General features: G+C 39.5%; 1 protein-coding gene across 1 annotated transcript in view; it reads right to left on the bottom strand.

The window, feature by feature from the left end:
* The window catches only part of LOC120220600 (microtubule-associated serine/threonine-protein kinase 4-like), a 168,347-nt gene that overhangs the window by 79,257 nt on the left and 63,732 nt on the right, over positions 1–25,358 (bottom strand). Inside the window, exon 4 of the mRNA XM_039217708.1 lies at positions 274–343. Coding sequence (XP_039073639.1) covers positions 274–343 — 70 coding nt within the window. The remainder of the gene's footprint in view (positions 1–273; positions 344–25,358) is intronic.

Below are 25,358 nucleotides of genomic sequence, written 5' to 3'. Positions count from 1 at the left end.
ACTAGATGAGAGATAAAAATGGAAACAGTCGTTTCTTGCCCTCACTGGCAGTCCACCATGTAGGGAAGGACCAAGAGAGGCTCATGTGGTCCAATAGTCTAAAGCTATCTTTGGGCAGGAGCTTCAGAGAAGGCCATATATGATGACGGGTAGGATCTCACAGGGAGAAGGCAGGGGTGCAGGATGGAGCAGAGTGGAATGAGGAAGTGCTGGCTTTGGTAGACAGGATCCTCTACACAACACTGACCTCTTCAACTCAAAGGAAGTCCTTACCTCCGTGCAAATGAGAAATGGGCTGAGGCACTGGGGGAGAAATTTCTTGGACTATCTTGAGGGCTGTTTCCTGGAAAGAGAAAGAGGGGGGGGAAATCACAACATGATCCTTATCTCACATCCAGAATCATCTTCTTTTTAGTAACACATTTCTGTACATTTTCGTCAAATGTCCATCTCTAAAAATGCTTTAGTTTTTCTGGCAGCAGGGCGGGGGGGGGGGCGGGAGGGGAGGGGAGGGGGTGGTGGTGTGGTGTGTGCAGGGGCGGGAGAGCAAATGGGCTTGAGTCCCAGCACAGCGTTCCAAGTATGCAAGGTATATAAATAAGTACATTCACCTATCACCAAGCAGCAGTCTTCCATAGACTAATAACCTCCATATTTCAGTCCTGCAGAAAAACGTATATACAAGCGTCTTGTCTCTTAGTCTTGCAGATGTTAACGTTTTAAACAGGAGATGAATGTGGAAGTATATGCATCAACTTGTGTGTGTGGGGGGGAGGCTCTGTACTTTAGAGAAAGCAGCCTTAGTACTTTTTTTATTAACAGAAACTGAGTACATGTCTGAGTTCTGAAACATAAATCCTTGTATTCCAGGGTCCATATTTTAAAGGCAGAAATGTCAGAACTGGTCATGAAATACTGGGAAAATCCCAGCAGTTTGGAACTATTTCCCAAATGGCCCAGCTCGGTGCACGGGTAGTTCAGTGGTAGAAATCTCGCCTGCCAAATGACCCAGCTCGATCTCAGCATGGCCCTAGCGGCCCAGCAGGATTAGCCCTTATCAATATATTTTTTTCCAACAGTCCTCCTGCTTCTAAGCAACTGGGCTGTGACTGGCCAGCCAGGCTTTAAAAGGGACTCCCACACAAAGGCTGACAGGGGATGTTCTCAAATCCTTCCGAGGTGGGGGGAGCACAGACGGCTCACTGTAAGGAGAGCAGCTCCTTGGGGGCTTGTTACTTTCTCCATCAGAACACTCAACCTGCTGCTGATCATTGAGAAAGCTTGGCAGGCAGCTGGTGAGGGGCAGTTCGGGACACTCCAGACCACCCGGCTTCCCTCTGCATGTTTAATTAGACTGGCAGAATTATCTGAGGACCGGATGAAATTGTACATAGCGGATTTAAATAAGGAGGGGAGCGAAGGCTGCACACTAAGCTTGTGTGATCTTGAAACATGGAAAATAAATCAGGATGATGTGCTTAGTCCTTAACAGCCAGCCAGTTCCTATATTACTGATTTTATAACGGAAGTGACAACTGCTGTTAGGTGTGAGGCATACGAGATTGTATGTTCAAGTCAGTGCCTAGTGGTAAACAATTTATAACCTGTGTGCGGAAAGAACAGACTAACCCATTAAAGAGGGTACATTTAGTGTTACCTTGAGGACTTCTGGACTGGTTACACCTCTACTGAAATTTTTCAATTAACTTAAGGTTGCAAATTTTATAGTGATGTCTTCAACAGATGCCATTAACTTTATGACAGGCAGCACAATTAAAGCCATTTGACTAGGAAGCGCTGAAAAGCCTATTTCTTTATGGTCAGAGAATCTAGAAGCATTTTTCCCTCTGCTGCAATGAAATTTATCATGTCTTTGCATCTGTTGTTCCTTGGGCCCCTGGAGAAATGGATTCTGCTTTTGCCATCCAGTATGCCAGGACTCTTTCTGTACATTTATCTACACAGCTAAATTAAGTTCCGTCAACTTCTCCCAACAGCCTTCATTCTCCCTGCCCCATCTCTTCCCAACTTAGCTTATCTATCACTCTTCACAGCCTTAAACGATCTTGAAAAATTCAAGATGGCTAAAAGTTTTGTTTCCTAAAGGGAAACGAATATAATGCCAGAAATCTTAGTGTAGATTTTATTTGGGAAAAAAAAAGTTCACTTTGCTCACACCCCATATAGAACAAGCTACCAGTAAATTATCAGGAAAAACAAAACAGTTAATTGTTGGAAGCCGCGGTATGAGAGGTTTAACAATCTCTGCTACCCAATTCATTGAGAAAAAATACGAAAACTTGGCACCAAATTCTTAGCCCCATTTTCTTCGTAAAATGAACACTACATCTGGAGATTATAATGAGATCAAATAGAACTAGAGAGAGCTTATTAAATACTTTCAAGAATCTAAAGAAGGGAGAAACAAGAAGTTAACTGAAAACACTTCTCAATTCTAGAGATTTTAACAGTGGTCCTCAGGAAGCCATGTAACATCTTATAATACATGGCAACCCACCACTTTGAAGATGAACGGGTAGGGACAGAGATATAGAGAGGTAGGTTAATTTAACTCTGCTCTTAATAAAAAAAATTAAAAAAAAAATAAAGGTTACGATTAACTATTTTTTAATTATTTTTTTAATGTTTATTTATTTTTGCGATGGAAAGAGACCAAGCATGAGCAGGGGAGGGGCAGAGTGAGACGGAGACACAGAATCCAAAGCAGGCTCCAGGCTCTGAGCTGTCAGCAAATCCCGAAGCAAGGCTCAAACCCACAGACAGCGAGATCATGACCTGAGATGAAGTTGAATGCTTACCCAACTGAGCCACCCTGGCGCCCGTACCATTAACCATTTGTTATTTTTGCCTTTCCATCCTGTGCTGCCTTTCTAAGCCCACCAATTGAAAATGTTCCTCATTTTCCTCTCATCTACTCCTGCACTGCTGTAAAATCAAATGCAAATTCCATAACTTAAGACTACAAAGCCACCTGCAAATCTTGTTAATACCAGATCTTTCTTCCTGTTTTATGGTGGATCTAGAGCTAGGTTTAAATGCCAACATGTGTACACACAGACACACAGCCCACACATTATCACAAAGGCTCTTAAATGTATGGGATATTAGAGAAAATGATGGTGGCCTGAACTAGAATATCTGATAATTCATTAAAGACTACAGCTTAATTTGAGGATGGTTCAGCAAGCTCAAGAGAAGAAATGGAAGAACCTCAGGAAGGAGAGAGAAACCCAAATGGAGTAAGACAAGGCAGTAGAGACAGACTTCTGGCAGTAGGGGAGTGAGACTGGGATCCCCAAGGAGTTGTGAACTATGCTTATTGATATTAACCAGAGGAGGGCCTTAAGAGAGGTCTGTAAGCAGGAGAGAAATGCTAGATATTTTAACCTGGCATAAATGTGTTGGGCAGACAGAGGAGTGGCCAGAGAGGAGGAGCTTAGGTGCTTAGATTAGGATGTGAAAGGCCAATAGGAAGAATATTTCAGTGAGCAAACCAAGCATAATCGGTGATAGACTAGAAATGAAGTAATGAAAATATTAGAGACTACAAGTGACCAAACATTTCCAGTGTGGGGAGACTATGAGTGACTGACTGCCCACTGTGGGACAATGACCGCAGGAGAGCAGTGGCACGGTCCTGACAGAGGATGAAAAGGGTGGATGAGTATTCTGTAGATTATTCTGTCTTATTATAGAATATTCCTCAATTTTCCTTAGGGAGAAATAACAAGACTAACAGATTAGCTAGGTGGGAGTTAAACTTTGAAGTCTGTATTCTTATTTGAATAAAAATTGATTTCTGGGGCTCCTGGATGGCTCAGTCAGTTAAGCATCTGACTCCTCATTTCGGCTCAGATCATGGTCTCAGAGTTCGTGGGTTCAAGTCCCATGTTGGGCTCTGTGCTGTCAGCTTGGGATTCTCTCTCTCTGCACCTCCCTCAGTCGTGCATGTACTCTCTCTCTTGAAATAAATAAACAAGCTTGAAAAAAACTGATTTCCATGTTACCTACTCAGTCTCCAAAGCCTTCCACTGCTCAGAATACCACTTAGAACAGAGCAAATTAAAAAGCACATCTTATATACGTATAAACTGAAGAAATGAGGACCAGACTGCCGGGGACGCGCACAGTGCATCCCCAGGATGAGAAAGCAAGACGGATTGAAACCAGAGTCCTACATATGACCTTCACTCCTCACAGCACTGCTCTCTGAATTCATCCCCCCATCTGCAAAGCAATACCTGAGAGACTCTCAAGCGAAAACTGGTGCCAGTTAATTCTCTGCCCATATGTGCAGCACTTGCTTATAACTCAAATCCTGCTGCTCCCAGGGATTTGCGGGCTCTTGGATGTCTGAGCGCCAGGACACTTTATATAGAATGCTGTTATCACCGCTGATGTTTTTGACCTGGTAAAGTAAACCTTAGTAGTGGTCAGGCATTTGGTAGGTAATTAACTCTCTGATCCCCAGGGGTGGGGTTGGGGGAGGGCTAGAATAGCCAACATTCAAGTAATACAACAAATTGGGGCTTTACCTAACGGCTCTGCACAGGGTGCCTCGTTTGAGAGGCAGTTATTGTTAAGAAAGTGATTTCCAGATTAATTAAATTGTTTGACTGCTTTGTAATTAGGTTGGAGAAGTCCTGTGTCTTCACCACAGAGAAACAAGCTGCAAATCTTTTTAAAAGGCATATGCTATACCCACTACAGATTATTAATGTGCTTTTAATAGCTGTCTGTTCACAAAATGATAGTTTCTGGTTGCCTTCATTTTCTATCAGGACTGAGGGAATCCAAGAATTAATGATAACCGCCATTTGAAACTCCTGGTGGATCAAAGAGTAAGCCCCCTTTTGAGTCCTTGTTGTCATTACTTGATGATCAGCTTAAATGACTTGTGGCGTTTTATAACTCTAACAATTAGCACTGTGTTTCCTATTGCTCTGTGGGAGATTCTGAGCAACACACTGCCATTGCTTTAAATCCTAAGACCAGGGGCGCCTGGGGGGCCCAGTCGGTTAAGTGGCTGACTTTGGATTAGGTCATGATCTCGTGGTCTCTGGATTCAAGCCTCATGTCGGGCTCCGCGCTGACAGCTGGGAACCTGAAGCCTGCTTCAGATTCTGTGTCTGTGTCTACTGTCCCTCCCCTGCTGATGCTCTGTCTCTGTCTCAAAAATAAACAAACAAACAAAAAAATTAAAACAAAACCACAAAATAAAGTAAACCGTAAGAGCAAATGAGAGAGAATCCAACCTAGGATCCCCTTCCACCATGGATGCCAGCACATAAGATGGGCACAGGAACCTCAGGCTGAGTCAACTTGCAAAAACAGCTCCAATCATCTGAGAACTTTGACTCCATCCTCCTGGACCCAGCTAACACAAGAAAAGTTAAAAAATCTTCCCTCCACTTAGACAGCTGTCTCAGCAACTGGCTCCTCTCCAGATATAATTGTGGAATATTAATTAAAGCTGGGCAGCTGTTTAGAATCTAAGTGGACACAGAAAAACCTTGATTGGCCGTCAGTGGCATTATCTCTGGGTAGGCTGTGAAGTGTCCACAGGCAGGCCAACGAATGGAAGTAGACTTCTCTGCCTGGGATTTCAAGTAAATAAAGGATTATAGACAATGCACCAAAGGTTTCATAAAATCTGGGCTCTCTGAACTTATTTTGCTCTTCCCTGTCCCTTCCTGCTTCTTGATCTTTCAGTAGCCAGTACCACTACTCACTATCAACTAAATCATTCAAGAATACTTATCTATCCTCCACTACGAAGAGGGGAATGATAGGATTTCATTTACATTTTAGAAAGGTACCTCTAGTGTTCTGTGAAAGATGGCTCTAAGCAGGCATAAGTGGAAGCAGGGAGATCAGTTTAGGAAGCTACTATCAAAGACATGGTAAGATACGATGGTGGTTTGGACAGGGAAAATGCAGACCTCAGATATGTTCTAGCAGGAGAATGAATAGGATTTGCTGAAAATTTGGATTGAGTGGGATGATGAGGGAAAGGAAAAAAACAAAAAGGACTCCTAGATTTCAAGACTAAGCAAATGAGTAGATGGTGGCATTAACCGAGACAAGGAAAACGAAGGGAGAAAAGAGTTGGGAGTGTAATATAAGACAGACTGCCTAGGTGGGCTTTAGGCTTTTTCACTTACAGAGACACCACCTCAAATAATTTCAAATCTATCAAAATGTACTCATCTTCTATATTCTATGCAATTTGTATTTAGATGCAGTTCCCATGTAACATTTATATTGATTAAATATTAAAAATTCTGTCATAGTTTTTTTATTGTATTTGAAAGCAAATAATATTTTTTCAGTTCACATTTATTTAAAAAAAAATTTTAAACATTTTTTTGAGAGACACAGGAGATAGAGCGCAAGTGGGGGAGGGGTAGAGAGAGGGGGACACAGATTCCCAAGCAGGCTCCAGGCTCTGAGCCGTCAGCCCAGAGTCTGACATGGGGCTTGAACCCAAAAACCGTGAGATCATGACCTAAGCAAAAGTCACTCAACCTACTGAGCCACCCAGGCACCCCTCTTGTCCACATTACTTAGTGCCTAGCAGACTGAAGAGTCATGATCTGTTTCAGACACTCAAACTACAGTTCTGGTGAAGGGCTTATAGAGAAGAAAATTTCTACAGGCTACACACTGAAGTCTGAGTACTGAGAACTTCAAAAATTCTGTCTCCTCTCACCACAGGTGAAACTAAATGAAATCTAACTACATGTACTCTATTCCCTTTCTCTCTTCCTCTAATTGTTAATTCCAAATGTCGGTAGAAGATAAACTCTAGGTATACATGTAGGTACAAGGAAAGTGTATTTTGGATTCTCAGTGCCTAAGCTAGTCCTTACAATATAGAAAACTAGAAACACGCTATTTTTTAAAACTCAGTAATTATGTATCAGATTCTTTTTATGCACCGAGCTGGTGCTACCTGCTACAACAGATAAAGTGGTGAAGAAGACCCACAGAGCCAAAATTCTGATAGAGGCAGTTAATTCTATATATCATCCAGCTCTAAATTCATCTTACAAAACCAATTCTGGATCCTAATTCATCTGAGAAAGACATTTTCTTAAGCCAAAGCCCTTAAAGGTATCAAAATTACTTACTAAAAGTGAGCTCTCAATAACGATACCTTACAGAGAATGTACTGTGTCAGAACAGATACTTGATCCACGTACACATAATGCTTTTCTAAGGAATGACTGATGAGATTGCAGTATGGGAAACATGTAGGGAGCAAAAGTAAAACTTCTTTGTCATAAGACTCTTGCAGGTGTTTACTGTCTCCATTTCATGAAGCTGTTCTCTGGAATTCGTGTACTGTATTTGAAATGCTGCGGCACTGACACGAAGCCCTTAGAGATGTGTTATAATGGGTTCTTGAGAATGTTTTAGCTTTTCATTGACCCTTCTTTATTACTCTGAATTGATGTCACATCTCAGGGTGATCCGAGTAAAGACTGGTGAATGTCAAGAGTGATGAAGAAAGTTGATACTTCAGTTGTATGTTTTCCTCCCATCTACAGTAATTCATCTTCCCACAATAGAGATGATTTTTAGCCTTTGTTTAAAGTTACTGAGTAGCATTTTCAAGGTCAAGAAAGGGAAGTTAAGAACACAGCCACTGCAACATATATTCTGAAGGCTCATGCAATTTTATGAAACTTGATGCGTTCCTTCTTCTTAGATAATTAATTCATATCTGATCAGGACAAAAGAGGGAGTTAAAGAATGTAACCTAAGGTGTATATATATATTTTTTTCTATTTTACATGAAAGGATTTCAAGTGTTTAACATGATTAGATATAAAGAATTTCCCTTTTTACCTAGAAAAGAGGGGCGGGCGCTATCAGGAAATTGGTTCCTCTCAGATTGTTTGCTTCATCTGCTTAGTAATTTCTAGTCAAAGAGGAAGTAGTAAATGGCATGGTGTGCACATCTCAGTAACTTGCTAAGTATAATCTAAGCGTATTCTCTATTATAAACTTTTCCTTGCAGCTCTTCATAGTTAAAAAAATACATATTCAATTTAAGGTGGCCCCATTTAACAAATACTAAGTGCTTCAGGAAGTCTATCTGAAAAAAGCAAAATATGTTTATTTTTTTCTTTTAGCAATTATCTAATCATTTTCAGTTTCTAACTCCAGAAACAGGTTCAGACTTAAAAGAATCAAAGACATTCAATTCTATTGCTTCATTATAAAATAATATGCAATGTGCCAAGTATCTAACAATTCAAAATTGTGACGTTCCATTCCCATAAACCATCGCAATGTTGGAAATTCCCTGGCTCTGATAATTTATTTTCTTTCGCTCTCCTCTTTCATGTCCTTAGATCAATAAACAGTTCTCAATCTGGGGTGCATAAGAGAATCTCTTGGGAAGCTTTAAAAATGCAGATACCCAGGGCGCCTGGATGGCTCAGTTAAGTGTCCAACTTCGGCTCAGGTCATGATCTCATGGTTCCTGAGCCCCATGTCAGGATTTTGGATTGTGTCTCCTTCTCTCTTTGCCCTTCCCCTACTTATGCTCTCTTTCTGTCTCTCCTTCAAAAATAAACATTAAAAAAATTTGAATGCTAATATCCAGGTCCTAATGCACCCCCTTTTTTAATGAAGTGATGGTAAAATGCTGTCAGAATTGAGAACCATGAGCTTAGAATTTGCTCCTACACTCTAAGTCAGATCCAAAACTTTCATTTGCCCTTTAGAGCTCTTAACCAGGAAGCTTTGGATTTTTCCCCCACTTCTCCATTTCTTTCTATAAAGCAACCTCCCTCCTTCTTGTTTCAGATACACTACTTCAATGTCCCTGTTACAGACTCACTCCAAGTACTATCAAAACAGGACAAAGATTTGCAATTCCTTCCCTATCAAACCAAACAAAGAACATCCTATCAGGTCCACACTCTGGAAATCCCACCTGCCCACAGGTATCCTCTTAGGTTTATCAAAGAAATCATATACTTCCTCTACTCAAATCCTACTGCTACTCTCCTCTACACTCAATTATTTCCACAATTCCTCCCTTCTTCTCAAAGAGTAACACCCCTAACCCCGACAACCTTAGCTATGTATCATTCCTGTGTTCGATTAAGACTAAAAGTCTCCGTAAAACGTAAGGAAAAAAACCCTTCATTAGCCATAATCTTGTTTACATATTCACTATCAACTTTAATCTTCTGATGGTTCAAAGCTAGAACACCAGTTTTCATTTCAATCATCACCCGACAGTATATGAATGAGAAATTTGCCTTAAAACCATCCATCTCCTTTCATTTTTCATAGGCAGAACACCAGTAATCGGTTCATGTAATACTGGAACATTCACAATTACTAGGACATTTGAAACCAATGCACAGGGGCCTTGATGCGACACGTAATTATCAGAAGCAAAAATAAGAGAACTTTATTCTTATCATTCCTCCTTACAAAAAACATGATTTGGGCTTCTCCATGACAGAGAAGTGTCCATTTAGGTCCTTAATCTATTTATGTCCTATATATGCATCCATGATATTTTTAGCACACACTCCTAAGTTACTGATGGGTAGGGTGAGGGGAGCCTGCTTCAGACAACACACAACTCTGAGATTGTCTATGCACCAATAGCAACCTTTAGAGAATCACTATCTTAAGGAGCCACAGTTACTCATTACAATGTGTTGAACCCTTCAGATACGTTCAAGTGTACTGAGGTAGGGAAAACAGTGATCAGTCTTCTTCAACAGCACGACAGGGTATCTATGGCCCTGTGAAGGAAAAATCAGCTACATAACAGGTGCAGATTTTAGTATATTAGATCATGTGCCAAATACTTACCTAACTAAATGCAATGCCACAAAAATGTGAGGCTGTTAGAAGAAAACATGGAATAGCCCCTTCTTGGTATCAGCTAGGCAATAATTTTTGGAATAGGACACCAAAGGTGCAAGCAACAAAATCAAAAAGAAACAAGAAGGACTACATCCAAGTAAAAAACTTCTACATAGCAAAAGAAACAGCCAGCACAATGAAAAGGCAACCTACCAAATGGAAGAAAATATTTGCAGACCATCTAACTGATAAGGAATTAACATCCGACATATATAAGAAACTGATACAACTCAATAAAAAAAAAAACAAAAACACAAGCAACTCAATTTAAAAATGTGCAAATATCTTAAGCGAACTTTTTCCCAAAAAAAGACATATAGATGGCTAACAGTAACATGAAAAAATGCTCAATATCACTAATTATCAGGGAAAAACAAACCAAAATCACTTCGCATGTTTTGCGACAACTAAAAGACAAGAGACAAGGGTTGGCAACGATGTGGGGGAAAAAGAGACCTTTGTGCATTGGTGGTGGGGATGTAAAATGGTACAGCCACCACCGAAAACAGCATGGAGGCTCCTCAAAAAATTAAAAATATGAACAGCATACTAACTAAAAATTCCACCTTTGGGTATTCATCCAAAGGTAATCAAACGACTACTTCTGGGTATTTATCCAAAGATAAGGAAATCACTATTTCGAAAATATATGTGCACCCCATGTTCATTGTAAGATTACTTACAACAGTCAGCATATGGTAACAACTTAAGTGTCCAAGGATGGATGAGGAAGCTGTGGTTTATATATATAGGAATATTATTCAATCATAAAAAAGGATACCCTGCCTATTACAACTACAAAAATTAAACTTGATAGCATTATGATAAATGAAATAAACCAGAGAAAGACAAATACTGTATTTATTCACTTATATGCAGAGTCTAGGAAACCTCAACTCATAAAAGTGGAGAGTACAATGGTGGCTACCGGGGGCTGGAGGAAATGCTCAGATGTTGCTCAAAGGGTATGAATTTCTAGGAATAAGTAAGCTTGGAAGATTTAATGTACAGTGTATTGACTAATTAACATATTATATACCTGAAAGTTTAGAGAATAAATCTTAAATGTTATCCCCACACATCAAAAAAAATTATGTGAGAGGATGAACGTATTAACTAACCTTATTGTGGTAGACATTTTATAATATATACATGTATCAAATTATTGTGGTATACATCTCAAATCTATCAATAATATCTCCATAAAGTTCAGGAGAGGAAAAGACCACTATATTCTGGATCCCCATTAAGTATAAGGTAACTGATACCAGTGGTTTCCTTCAAGAGATGTTGGCAATGATGATGGACAAAATGGAAGACTGGCAATTCTGAAGACTGTGCTGAAACTAGAGCTTTGTGTTCTGAGAATACCCGAGAGGTTGGAAATGGCCAATCCCTTCAAGTGTCAGACCATGTGTGACTGTAAGGGAGACAAGTACTTAGCAGCTCAATAGGAACATATGGAGACATGGGGCACCTGTGTGGGTCAGTTAAGCAATCAACTTGATTTTGGGCCAGGTCATGATTTCATGGTCGTGGGATCGAGTTGCCTGTCAGATTCTGCACTGAGCGTGGAGCCTGCTTGGGATTCTCTCTCTCCCTCTTTTTCTGCCCCTCTCCTTTTTGTGTGCACACATTTCTCTCTCTCAAAATAAACTAAAAACAAAAACAAAAACAACAGGGAGTGGGAGTACCTGGGTGCCTCAGTAGGTTAAGTGTCTGACTTTGGCTCAGGTCATGAGCTCACGGTTCCCGGGTTCGAGCCCTACATCGAGCTCTGTGCTGACAGCTCAGAGCCTGAAACCTGCTTCAGATTCTGTATCTCCCTCTCTCGCTCCTACTCCCCATTTATGCTAGCATGATCTGATCTCTCTCTTTCTCAAAGAATGAATAAAACATTAAACATTAAAAAAAAAAAAGAAAAGAAAAAATTGGGACATATTCCAGAATAAGACTCTTGGTCGTTTTTGGAGAAAAGTCAGATGAATCAGACCATCCCTGACCACAGTGCTCTTACCCATCAGGCAGGGAAGAAACACAGAACATAACATAATAAAATACTGCACTCATGTTGTATAAAGTGAGGAAGCCATGAATTCAGAAGAGGGATGAGTGGCCACACAGAGGAGACCTTTGAGCTGAACCTCCAGAGCAAGTGGTCAATGAAAGACTTAAAGGAAAGGAGACAGACTTAAAGCAGAGGAAACTGAACAAAGGGACAGAGTACCATAAAGAATAGCGTATTTTTACATAGTTTAGTTTTATTACAAAAGCAATTATATACACAGGGTAAAAAAAAATAGTTCAAGGAGATATACGATAAAGACTAAAAATCTGTGGCAGCTTCTCACTCTCATTCATGGATTCATTCAAACACATATCATGAACTCATTATTCCCCCCAGTTTTACTCTTCAGTTACAACCGCTTTTGACAGGGTATGGATCTATCCAGAAACACATACAGATGTGCAAGTGTCTATTATGAATATAAAAAATATCCCCCACTAATACCATGCCATATACAGGTATATGTATAGTTCTAAATTTGTGTTTTTCCTTAGTAATCTATCTATACATTTCTATATCACCACACCTAAATCTCTGTCATCAACTTTATCATCAAATAAAATTCCAGTATGCCCTGAACCATAATTTACCTAGTTTCCTATTAATGGATATTTAGACTGATATCAGGGTTGATGAGTCAGTGAGTATCTTGTGAGTACTTTCTGGAAGAGGTCATTCTGAGGATATGACCGCCATTTGACCTAGACACTGGACCCAGGTAATCGGAGGCTCCTTATCCACTCCCCTATCCTTGGAATGTACACTTTGCTGACCGTTCCCGCAGGAGAAGCTGTTCTGAGGACACAGCCTTGAGCAAGAGTAAGGCATTGGGTATGACTGGACTCATGACTGAACCCATTAGTCCTCTAGATAAGCCTGTAAGATTTTGGTCATGACGCACAGAACTACTCATGCTGAAGCGCCTCCAGACAGGCTTCAAAGTTAAGTTCCCTGGCTTTTTAAAGCTGCCACTTACCCACTTGGAGTGGCTTGCCTCTTTCTTTAGTTACTCCTTCCCCTCTGCGCAGGAGGGCCTACAGTTTGTGAACCAACAATACTTAAGCGATTACATGCAAGAGCTAAATTCCTAAACGCAGAACTACTGGCTCCAAACGTATGTCCATTTTCCACTTTGGTTTGAGAGCAAAATTGCTCTCCAGAGACACTGCACTAACGTACGCTCTCACCAGGAGCATGCGGGGCACCACAGCCTCTCATTCCTGCCAATGCTGAACTGTTTTGAAGGTTTTGGTGGCATCAGAGTACTGATATGCATTTCTTTAGGTTGTGAGTGAACCGGAGCATCTTTTTTATTATGTTAGCTAGCCATTTGTGTTTCGTTCTGTACAAACTACCAGCTCATACTTTTTAAAAAATTTTTTTTAATGTTTTATTTATTTCTAGGGGAGAGAGAGAGAGAGAGAGCGTAAGCAGGGGAGGGTCAGAGAGAGAGGGAGTCACAGACTGAAACAGGCTCCAGGCTCTGAGCTGGCAGTCAGCAAAGAGCCCGACGCGGGGCTCGAACCCACGAACCGCGAGATCATGACCTAAGCGAAAGTCGGACGCTTAACCGACTAAGCCACCCAGGCGCCACCTACCGGCTCATACTTTATTCTTCTGAACTGTTATGTTAGTCTTATTTTTTATTGATTCGTCTTGTTTTATTGTATTTACACACATTGAGGCAATTGTGTCAATACACTGAAGATGTTTCTCCCATTTGTTATTTATTTATAAAGAGAGTGTGCACGCATGCACACAGGGAAGAACAGAGAGAGACAGAGAAGGGGAGAGGATCCCAAGCAGGCTCCACGCTGCCAGCACAGAGCTTGATGCGGGCCTTGAACCCAAAACCATTAGATCATGGCCGGAGCCAAAATCAAGAGTCAGACACTTAACCGACTGAGCCACCCAGGTGTGCCAGTTCTTGTGTTTTAATGTTGGTAATGGTAACTTTTCCAAGGAGAAATCTTTTTTTAATCAAATTCATCAACCATCTTCTTTTATGACTTCTAAATTTTGTACCTTATTTGCAAAAGCCTTCCCCACTTCCAAATTATTCCTCAATGCAGCCATACTTTCTTTTAGTGCTTTATGGTTTCTATTTAAAATTAATATTTTTCCTATACCTATATGGGATTTATTTGGTGTATGGATTGAGAAAGCAGTCCAGTTTACTTCCTTTCTAAATGACCAATCAATTAATTAAAAACCATTCATGGGCTTTAATAAACTACATTTTTTTCCAATGACTTAAGCAAGGCACGTTTAAGGAATGCCAAGTAGTTTGATGTCACAGAAAGAAGGTTGAAGGAAATTAGGGCAGAGTAGGGCAGTGAATGCTGGGGAGCACAAAGAATGGATGAAGATTAATACTTTCAAGTAGTATTAATTATTAATAGTAGTATTAATTAATTGGTATTCCAGGTGATTCTGCACGTGGCCAGAACCCTGAGGTCCCTATTTTTAACAAGTACTCCAGGTGATTCTCAGGCATGCTAAAGTTTCAGAATTCTGACTTTAGAATGGTGATTTTTAACCATGGATTGACATTAAAACAGTCCAGGGGACATTAAAACTAACAAACAAACCCGCCAATGACCAAGTCAGACATCAGTCCAATTAAATCAGAATGGGGATTGGGGTGGGGGCAGGATCATTTTTACCGCTTCCCAGGTGATTCCAATGTGCATTCGAGTTTGAAAAATACTGCTTTGGATTCTGCCAAAAAAGTGGATTTTACAGACTGAGTTGTTCTCTAAACTTACTATGTATCAAAATCCGCTGGGGAACTTTTAAAAAGATATATACTGATGCCAGGTCGGAGACATGGAGTTTCTGACTTAATTGGTCCGGGACCTGGTAGTTTTTAAAGCTCTACAGGTGATTCTAATGTGCAGTCAGGCTCCAGAACTCATAGAGCTGTAATTCTCAACTGCAGAGCGTATCAGAATCACCTTGAGAATGAGACCGCAGATTACTAGGCTCCACCACCATAGTTACTTGATCAGCAGGCATGAGCTGGTGCCTTAGACTTTGTATTTATAACGAGTTCCTGGAGCTGCTGCTGCTCTGGGGACCATGCTCGGAAACCACTACCCTCGTGTATGTCAGGACAAACGGTGAATGTTTTCCTTGAAAGACCTAATTATGTTCATGTGCTTAAAAAACTTCAACGAAGAAGAGCAATTTCATCGAGGTGGACACAGGCAGCGAGAGGAGGCAGGAAGAGGAAGCTCAGTCCTCAATCTGCTGCAAAGGCCCTGAACTAGTGGGTGAGGAGAAGCATCGGGGGTAAAACACATTGCAGAGGGAAAGGAAGATTTAGCAGGGCAGATCTAACAAAAGATGCTGGCTCGGGTGGCCAGGCACAACGACACAGCCAAAAGTGAGAACAGAATTGATGATAATAAAGTTGCTTACTGAGTAACAATTGGATGTGAGTTGCTGGTAAGACAGGTTCAGATGGAGAAAGCTCCAGCAAATGGAAACATGATCTGTGTTCAGAAGCAATGTCCAGGCTCAAGGTAAAACTGTAGGAAAAATTAACATGTGCACAAAGCAGCAGATCTAGGCAAAGGGGCCCCTTGTAACTCAGGGGATTCCAGTAGTGAAAATGGATGAGGACACAAACAGGAACAACAAGAAGGATGGAAATGCAGAAGAATGAGATAAGTCAAGGGAAGGGAAATATTCAAGATGTAGGAAATGGTTCCTGATATTAAATCGTGCAGGGTGCTAGGCTGAATGATACCATTTTACAAACGTAATCATTGGATTCGACCCCTGGGAAATGATGGTTTTAGTGGAGTGGGATGGGAGTGGTGGCGTGCCCAGGACATCATCAGCTAATCTCGGCCAATGGTGGACCTGAACTGGTTTCCCATGGGAAATGGAGTAAGACCTGTTGGCTCTGTCTCCCTGAGACATAAAAAAAACATGAATAACACCATCCACACTTGGTTATTAATTCAATCAAGTTATAATTTTAAACATAAGAAATATTAAATGTTATACTAGCTCATAACTTCCCAGAATGATTTAAAAACCTCCTATTTAAAAATGTGCTCTCAGGAATGTGCTCTCAGGAATATGGATGAGATAATGCCTAAGTAAGGGGTAGCTTTCCTGTTTTACGACAAGAAGCTACAACAGGACAAAACTGTTTTCTCCATTACAGGCTAGAGGGTTTACAATGTTATGATACTTAGCACAGAACAATTTTACTGAGGATTATTTCTAATGAACATGTTTTTCACTAGAAAATGAAGACGTTCTGCTAATAGTTTCGTAATGTTTTCCGACATCAGCTAAAGCTCAGATGATCCCCCTTACCCCAAAACCATTTTTATTTAACAATATATGTCATAAAAAACCACTCCAATCTTCATGCAGATCCTATGCTACTCTGAGGCAGATACATGCTTTTCTAGGTAAAGTTAGAATGCAAAAGAATATGTACAGCACCGCTGTGGGGATGAATAAGGATAAATTACACTGAGGGGGTAACTTGAGCACTGCTACTAATATTGGAAAACGCTAAACATATAACTGTTTAACTACTTTAAACTGAAGGCAGATGGTGAGGGTAGAAGCAATATGCACATGAGATTTTGCTCATGGAATGTTTAAAATCCATAGAAAAGGAACGTCTCAGTTTTAAAATAGCTTCTAAAAACTTGATTTTAAAGGTAATATGTGCTTATGGTAGAGGGCTTGGAAAAACATCTATAAAAATGAAATTAATAATCATACTAATGTAATGTATTTTTCTTCAGTCTTTTTTTGATAGTGTATACATGTACATACCAACGTGTAATGTTAGTAATTATTTTTTAATTTTTTAAGAAATCTCTATACCCTGTGTGGGGCTCGAACTCATGACCCCTAGATCAAGAGTCTCATTCTTCAACAACTGAGCCAGCCAGGTGCCCCACAAGCATACTTTTAAATAGGATCACAAACCATATTCAGTTTTTGTATCCAGTTCTGTATAATTAGGATGTAATTATAATTTTCAGATGTCATTAAATTTTTTTCCCACTGTGATGATTTTTTAATGGCTACAAATTATTCATTATACAGATGGACTGCAATGTAAGCGTCATTCCTCTATTTAATATTTATATTGTTTCCCTTTTTTGTGCTATTATAAGTAATGTTATGATTAATATCCTTAAATATGTATTTCTATTTTTCTGATTAACTCCTTAAATTATATTTCATGAAGTACAAGATAATATTTTAAGTGATAGAAACGATTTTGAGTGTTCTTTACAAAATACCAATCTGCTTTCTTAAAGAGATTATAAGCTTATGTTAAGGTATTGAGCATACCCATCTTGCTACCCAGCATCACCAGAAATTATTATTATCACTGTGTAGATGCTTTTTGATATCTGCAAATCAGGTGAAACTGGGACTTCATTGTTTTCACTTGCATTTATTTGATGAGCGTGAGATCAAACTTTTCATGTTTTACTCGTCATTTCTACTTTTTCTTTTATGAGCTGTCCTTGTCCTTCACCTATGTAGGGGGGCATTACAATTTTTTCCTTCATTTATCTCAAGAGAGCTTTTTATGACTTGATAATACTAAACTTCTGCCCATTATATTGTTGGAGATATTTTCTCAGTTACTACTGCTTTATTTATTTATTTTTTAATTTTTGAGAGAGAGACAAAGCAAGCAGGAGAAGGACAGAGAAAGAGGGAAACATAGAATCCGAAGACAGGCTCCAGGCTCTGAGCTAGCTATCAGCACAGAGCCTGATGCAGGGCTTGAACTCATGAACCAAAAGATCATGATCTGAGCCAAAATCGGATGCTTAACTGACTGAGCCACGCAGGCTCCCTGTTTTAATTGTTTACAGTGGTTTTAACTTACAGAATTTTAAGCTTTTAATATATTCATATTTTCAATCTTTTCCTTAGCAATCTCTTCCACTTCTTCATGCTATGAAATTATTTCCCCATCCTACGTAATATAAATACTCAAGTACATACTAGTTTTACATTTTAGGGTTTTTTAATTTTTACAGGTCATTTAATATCTCTATGAAAATCGCTTGAGTACAGAGTATGAAGAAAGCTCACCACATGTATTTTCATAGAGACAGACAATTTTCCCTATAACATTTGCTGATTAAACTCTCTCAGTGGTGTGTGATGCTCCCCTCAGCGTATCATTATTAATCCCTGTCAATTTTTATTTCATGTGTGAATGACTGTGTGCATGGTCATCGCCCTGTGATGTGTGCTAATCTCAGGTAGTCAGGTCCAACTCCCTGAATTTATGTGGACTACTTTATCTACACAGTCTTCCAGATGTACTTTAGAGTCATTATGTCCAGTTACCATGATGAAGAGTATGTGTCATTGTTAGGTTCACCCAGTATCTTCTGAGCAGCCTTCCTATAAAAGAGGGATTTCCCATATCTCTAGAGCTGTCTCCCCAGGATTCTTCTACCACCCACACTCTCAGCTTTCCTTGCAACGAGAGCAAAGGGAAAGCTTTGCCAATTAAGTCAACTGGCAAAGCTTTCCCTTTGCTCTCATTGCTAAACTCAACTTTGGCTTGAAAGAAGGCAATATGAGGAAGTAGGTGACAAAGTAATTACTTTTTGTGGCCAAAGTGGTGGCGGGGGCAGCCCTCTTTACGGGGGGAGGGGGAGGGAGGATGCAGGCAACAGTGTCCGAGTTTCTGGAATTCAGGGATCAGGAACACCAGTATCCAGGGCTTGCCCCGCACAGTACCATGATATAGTCTGTGTGTCTTTCCAGGCTATGTGAACCTCAATGCTGACTCTCTGGCCCTCCTCAAAATTCTGTGAGCTACCTAATATACCTTAATAAACTCCTCCTCTGCTTAAACTACAGACTGAATGTGGTGCTTGCAAGAAAACAGTTAAACACACACATAATCAAGAGGATTTGGATCAGAACTATTTTAGAACTATAATTTAATTGGGGGAAATTATACTATTTAGCTTTTCCCCAACAAGCACACATGTCTTTCCATTATTTAAAAGTCATTTTGCTTTCAAATAAAGTTGTGTGGCTTCTACATACCAAACTTTTTTAAGTGTCTCTCTGGTTACTTCAAAGGCATGGTATTAATGCCCCATTTCTTAGGGTGGGAAAGGGGGTATGAGAAAACAGAGTAGAACGCTATTGTGAATTGATTCCTTTCTTCATCCTTTCTAACTGTTTATAGGTGGTAATATACAATAGTAATTTCTATATATTCATCTTTTATACTATTTAATGAATACTTTTATTAATTTTAATACTTACACACTTAACTCTTTGGATGTTCTAGATTATTTATGTCATCTGAACATAACACATTTTATCATTTTAGAGTCATAGATTTTGAGTTTGGTGTATTGCTTGACTACAAAGAACCCACCAGAATAAAGTTAAATAATAGGAAGATATTTTAATAAAATGCCTCTAGTATTTCACAAAAGTAAGATACGGGCTATTCGTCTACATTAGACATGTCTTACTGTATTATGGAATCCTCTGTGCACTCATTTTCCAAAACATTTTCAGCAAAAATGGATGTGTTATTTTATAAAGTGCTCTTTCAACATCTATTCAGATGAACATCTGACCCACTGCTTTGATGCATTAGATCTGCTCCTAACATTAAATCAGTCAGCATTCTTGGGTAAGCCTTAGTAGTTTACTTACAGTAAATAACTTACAGGGTTCTATTTAACTTTTACATTATATTTCAAAGCCAAGTGTGTTGGTAGTTATCTTACTTTCTTTTTTCCTTCTGTGACATAGGAGAAAATCACTGCTTTTCATGTTACTACATTATCTACTTTAAATGCTGAAAAAACACACCTGAATGCATGTCTTGCTAACTAATAGATTCAAAAGGATTAAGTTTAACTCCCTTTCCCTGCCCCACTCCCCAAAGCAAGCCAAGGAATGTGGCATATGTGTACTTTTGCCATACCTCCAGCTTTCATCGTGACTGATGTGAGTTCTAGATCTATCTATCCTGTTATTAGTGAATCATTATTTACACTGTTATATTTTATTGACTGATTGACTGTGAGCGAGAAAGAGAGAGAACAAGCAAGCTGGTGAGGTACAGAGAGAGAGAGAAAGAATCCAAAGCAGTCTACACCGGCAGCACAGAGCCCAAAGCGGGGTCGAACTCACGATTCATGAGACTATGACCTGAGCCAAAATCAAGCGTCAGACACTTAACCAACTGAGCCACCCAAGGTGCCTCAACATGGTTAGATTTTTAAGCTATCTTTTCAAACTTTCCTTAATGTTCAACATACTGCTTTTATACTCCATCATTCCAATGCTTTAGTTCCATAACTTTTAGCTATGTATCTTTATGTGAGTTTCTCAGGAAAGACATGAAATGTGCATTTACGTGACTTCAAATGAATGATAATACATTCATACATATATACGTATAATATCTTAGCAAATAAAGTTCTTTGGCCACAATATCATTATCTGGCTATTTGTGGAAGGGAAGTCCCTTCTTTTACAAGCAATCAGCTTTTTCTTCTCTGCTCAGAAGTGTACTGGTGTATTTTCCTTTGTTGCTTAAAAAACCCTGCCCTATCTCCAGGGCAGAGTTTAATTTTTGTTTCTTAGTTTGGTTACTTGATCTCTCTTTCCAACATGGAAAAATCTTCATTAACAGTATCTTTGATTATTGCTTTAGCTCCATTTATCTAGTGGTCCACCCAAAAGATAATATTGTTATAAGTTAATTAATGAATCCTCAGCTTATCTGAGGTAGATATTCAATACCATTAAATGTAGTTTCTCAAATATAATAGAGAAAGATAAAACTGCTAGGAGGACAATGGACTTCTCTCATAGCTCAAAGAGCGGCTTTCTATGGTAGAAGGTGACTGCTAAATATGTGGCTTGTGAGCTTAGATACAAAGCCTCTAATGTCAGGGTATGTAGTACAGGAAGTAAAATCCACAGTCTTGTGGAAATGTTCAGTCTGTGCCCCTCAGGGTGCTACACCTTTGATGAATCTAGTCACATGGTGACTGTTTTTGATCAGGAGATTCTATGTCATACATAAGGGTAATTCTTCCTAAATAGGTGGTCCACCAATGACATATACTTAATCTCCCACGTTACTGCAGTTTTACAAATTAGGGATGGTGGAATGTTATAGATATTTATGTGAAAAGCATGATTAGCTAACAAACACATAACGTGTAAGTCAGGCACTCACTGAGGTATGTTATTATCAGCAAGTAACATTTAGATACTGTAACTTCTGTCTTGCTAGTAAAGACAATTTCAGGAAATGAAATGTTAAGCAGGAGTCAGGTTAGATAGGCACATAATCATGACAGAAATAGTTAAGGCCTCACCTCACCAGGAGAAATGAACATCCATCACTGATGTCAACAATAAGAACGGGAAAAGTGAATTCCGAAAGCTTCACAGAGCCCCTGACAAAGCAGGCTGCTACTGCTTATGGGAAATTTGTTGTCAGGGGAAGTATGTTCATCTCCTGATGCTAAAAATCGGCCTGGGTCTCCGGAGAAAGGAGAAGAATTTACATTTGGCGTTTCTCTTTTGAAAATCAAAGCTGTCAAATGAAACGACTGGTGTTAAGCTTAAAACCCACACTTCCTATGGAAATAGTGACACAAAAGCACCAAACATGAACCGATTGACAATTTTTTTTCTTTCAATTTCAAGGATGCTAGACTGTGTCCATTCCCACACCAAATTACTGATTCTACAAGAAAGTGGGCTATTTACCAATCGAGGAACTTGATTTCCTACACGTGGCCAATTTAAAATGATTTACGTCTGTTAATACTGAAGTGGGGCTTATTCTCTGCCTGTGGATCGATTCTCTTGGTCTTTCTCGGTCCTTCTCTGTCTCTCCCTCTCTCTCTCTCTCTCTCTTTCTCTTTCTCTCTCTCTCTCTCTCTCTCACATACACACACACACACACACACCGACTGCTCCCTCACTCTCAAATCCTTCAAAACTAAATTCATTCCTTTAATGACTGGGGGGTCACTCTGGTAAGTACTGTAGAGTTCTTAGAACATATCCACATGTGCCAAACAAGATTTTTAGGCCTGACTCCTCCAGGTCAGAGACATACCACAAACTCAGAGGTATTGCTACTCTAGCCAGATAAACACAAGGATGGCCTTCAAAGTGTGCCTGGGAGGCCTAGACCAGAGGGCGGCCATTTCTGCCATTGTAAGTCCTTCCAAATGTAATACCCATCCTCAGATGATACCCATGACCCTATCCACAACATGCTTATGGGTGACTCAGGCACAGCCGCCTTCAATCTTAGGTGTGGAGAGTCCAATCTATTCTCCTACCCTAAATCTTTTCCTTAATATTTTAGATGCTGAGAGACCATTTTTCACCAGACCCTAGAATACTAAAAGCATGCTCCCAATGAAAACCCTCAGCCAGTATGAATTCATCTTGATAACATAGTGTGGAAAAAAATTCTTTTATAACAAAAGAACTAAAAATATGGAGTTACAGCCTTGGAATAAATATCAAAAAAGAAGTATTAGAATAAATACATTTAATCCAATCTCCTCCTTTAGCAGAAAAGGAAACTAAAGCCAAGTGAAAATGAGAGAAACTGTTCAAAGTCATCTTGATTAATAGCAAACAGGAGAACTTTTAGCTGTAGAACTAAAAATTAATCTGAAATACAACGTCTTTATATCGAATGAAAAAAAAAAGGTGAACATAGCTCATGTAATTAAATTCTGGGTTTTCATTCACTGACATCAGATACCTTAATAGATGGAGCAGTCTGGAATGTTTATGCTTTGGGGAAAATTCTTAGGTGCACCTTTATGAGAGATTCTCCAATGGTAAAGGGGATGGTGGCAGCAGAGTCTGCAGCAAAAGAGTTAAGGGATACACGGTTTTCTTGAAAATGAAACTCTGTCTCAGTCTACTTGTTTATTAGCCAGGTGCCATTTCCTGTTGACCATCCTTCACGTGATTTGGTCATGTGGGGTCTAAATTTAGTATACTATTGACATGCTCACCTCCTGACAACCAGTTAGTTACTCTTTTAATGTCTTATGGCAACTTAATTCATCTGTAAAATAATCTGAAATTTTTCTCTATCCTTAAAACACACCATAAATGGTAGCCATAATAACAAGATGCTCATAAACCTATGTGTTTATTCGTGAAAAGTGAGCTTTTCTCCTCCTACTTCAGGTGCGGGATCCAAGCTCTTTCACGGAGTAGTAAAAAAGAAGCACAGATGAAGAAAACTATTGATCTAGACATTGTGTCAGGTGCACGGAAGAAAAATGAATCAAAGCTCATGCCGGGGATGTTCCCGCTCTTCCCTGATCCCTCCAAAAGAAATCTTCAGGGTCAAATTACAGAGTCTCGCTGGGAAGGGTGCTAACTAGGAAGCAGGGTTCCACACCAAGCTGTGACACCAACGAGCCATGAGATCCTTCACACTTGCCTGCAGTGGGTCTCAGTTTACTAGAATGGGTTTTAAACATGCCATGTGTGCGTGCACACACATATACACACTAAATATTTTTGCTCAGGCAAAAGATGACTCTGTACCCCGAAATGTGACAGATGTTGATCTTCTCTGGTTGAAGTAAAGGCGGAGTAGGAGGCTGTGAGCCCCACTCCTAAATAACCCTTCCTACTTCCTATCCCTGAGCAGCCCCTCTGGAATGGCTGTGGTTCTGATCCACTGACTTTGACTTTTTTAAAAAAATGCTATCCGTTTCCCAAATCCGGCTCTAAACCAGAGTGAGTACACAGCTGAGAGACTTCCAAAGGCTGGAATGCCGAAATGCAAACATCTCAGACTGTGACAGATGCATTCTAGTGGGGTCTGTAACAAGGACGCCATGTTCCCTGTTCCCCTCTCAGCAACGCACCTGAAGACTGCAACAAGCCTGTGTTCTAACTTGCTCTGTATGTACACACCATGGTATCCTATCATTTTAACACCATTATGAATTCAGATTGGTCACAAAAATAATACCCTAAGAATTTCTGAAAACCTCGCACTGGTGTGACACTTTACAATACTGCAAATATAGTCACATTCAAGCAATCAAGTGAGGTAGCAAGGGCAAGTTCTATTATTCACATTTCACACATAAGGAAGTTGAGATCTAGGGAGTGATTTGCTCAGTGGTAATGGTGATATGTGGGAAAGCTGAGCTAAAATCCCGATCTTAACCCCAAGGTCCAGTATTTATTACATACACCATTTAATACTTTATTGGTTGTCTGAGATCTCAAAATTAAAAGGGATTGGGCAGCAGAATGGGAGTTACATAGCAGCTGGAGCTTTTTACACTAGAGTCTAAGTCCTGAGCATCTGGGGAAGCAGGGACTCAGAGTGAAGGCTGAAGGGCTCTACAGTTCTGTGCTATGGTTCCTTCTTCCTTTACTTCACTAACTTTACCAGGCCACCAGGATGTCACTGGGCACAGAGTTCCTGGAAGTTGAACAGAACGAGCTATTGTTTCACCAAGAGGGAACACACTTGAGATGTTACTGAGATATGTATCAAGTTATTTTGGTGCCTACCCAACACATTCTTGACGCTTATTAAAAGTCATTTGCAGCAAGCATTAAAGAACATTTCCTGTGGACACAATCTCCGACTCTAGGGCCTCAGAAAGCTACAGCAGACAATAACGAATGGCCCAACCACGCAAGTACAAGACAATAGAAGGCCAGCACTTTAAAGAATGCTCTCCCAGACTGAGCTGAAAAACTAATCAGAGTTGATCACAATGATTTACGTGTAATGTTGTCCACTATAGCATACTTTTAAGAACAAAAATAAAAACAGGAAAACAGCCAAAATATTCATTAGGGGAAGGTAACCATGGCATATTCATGAAATGGAATATTTTGTACTTCTTAAAACCAAGTGTTAAAAAAAAAAAGACATTTAATAATAAGTAAAAATCTCAAAGCAAGAAAAGAAAGATGATCTAGACACCAAATTGTACCTGTGATCCCTTACTTACACATGTATGTGTAATACAGAAACATACCAATGTGTGTGTGTGTATACAGAAGTTTACATTTCATGCACAAGTTTACGTATACAAAGTGTCATCAATATTGCAACAGATGTACACATATAAAATAAACATATTTAAACAAATATCCAAAATTCTGAGCAGCTAATTCTGAGTGCTTTTTCTTTAATTTAATTCTGTGTATTCTTTTTTTAATGCTTTGTTGTATTTTCCAAATTTTCTACAGTAGACATGCACAGCTTTTGTAAATAGAAAAAAATTGAAGACATTTTTTAAAAATATAAAAGATTTCTTAAAAGCAAAGTTCATTTCTTTTC

The sequence above is a fragment of the Hyaena hyaena genome, unplaced genomic scaffold (assembly GCF_003009895.1).
Source record: "Hyaena hyaena isolate Hyena2069 unplaced genomic scaffold, ASM300989v1 scaffold_710, whole genome shotgun sequence".
NCBI lineage: Eukaryota > Metazoa > Chordata > Mammalia > Carnivora > Hyaenidae > Hyaena > Hyaena hyaena.
Note: the sequence above shows the minus strand (reverse complement) of the source record. Positions and strands in the feature narration are given on the sequence as shown.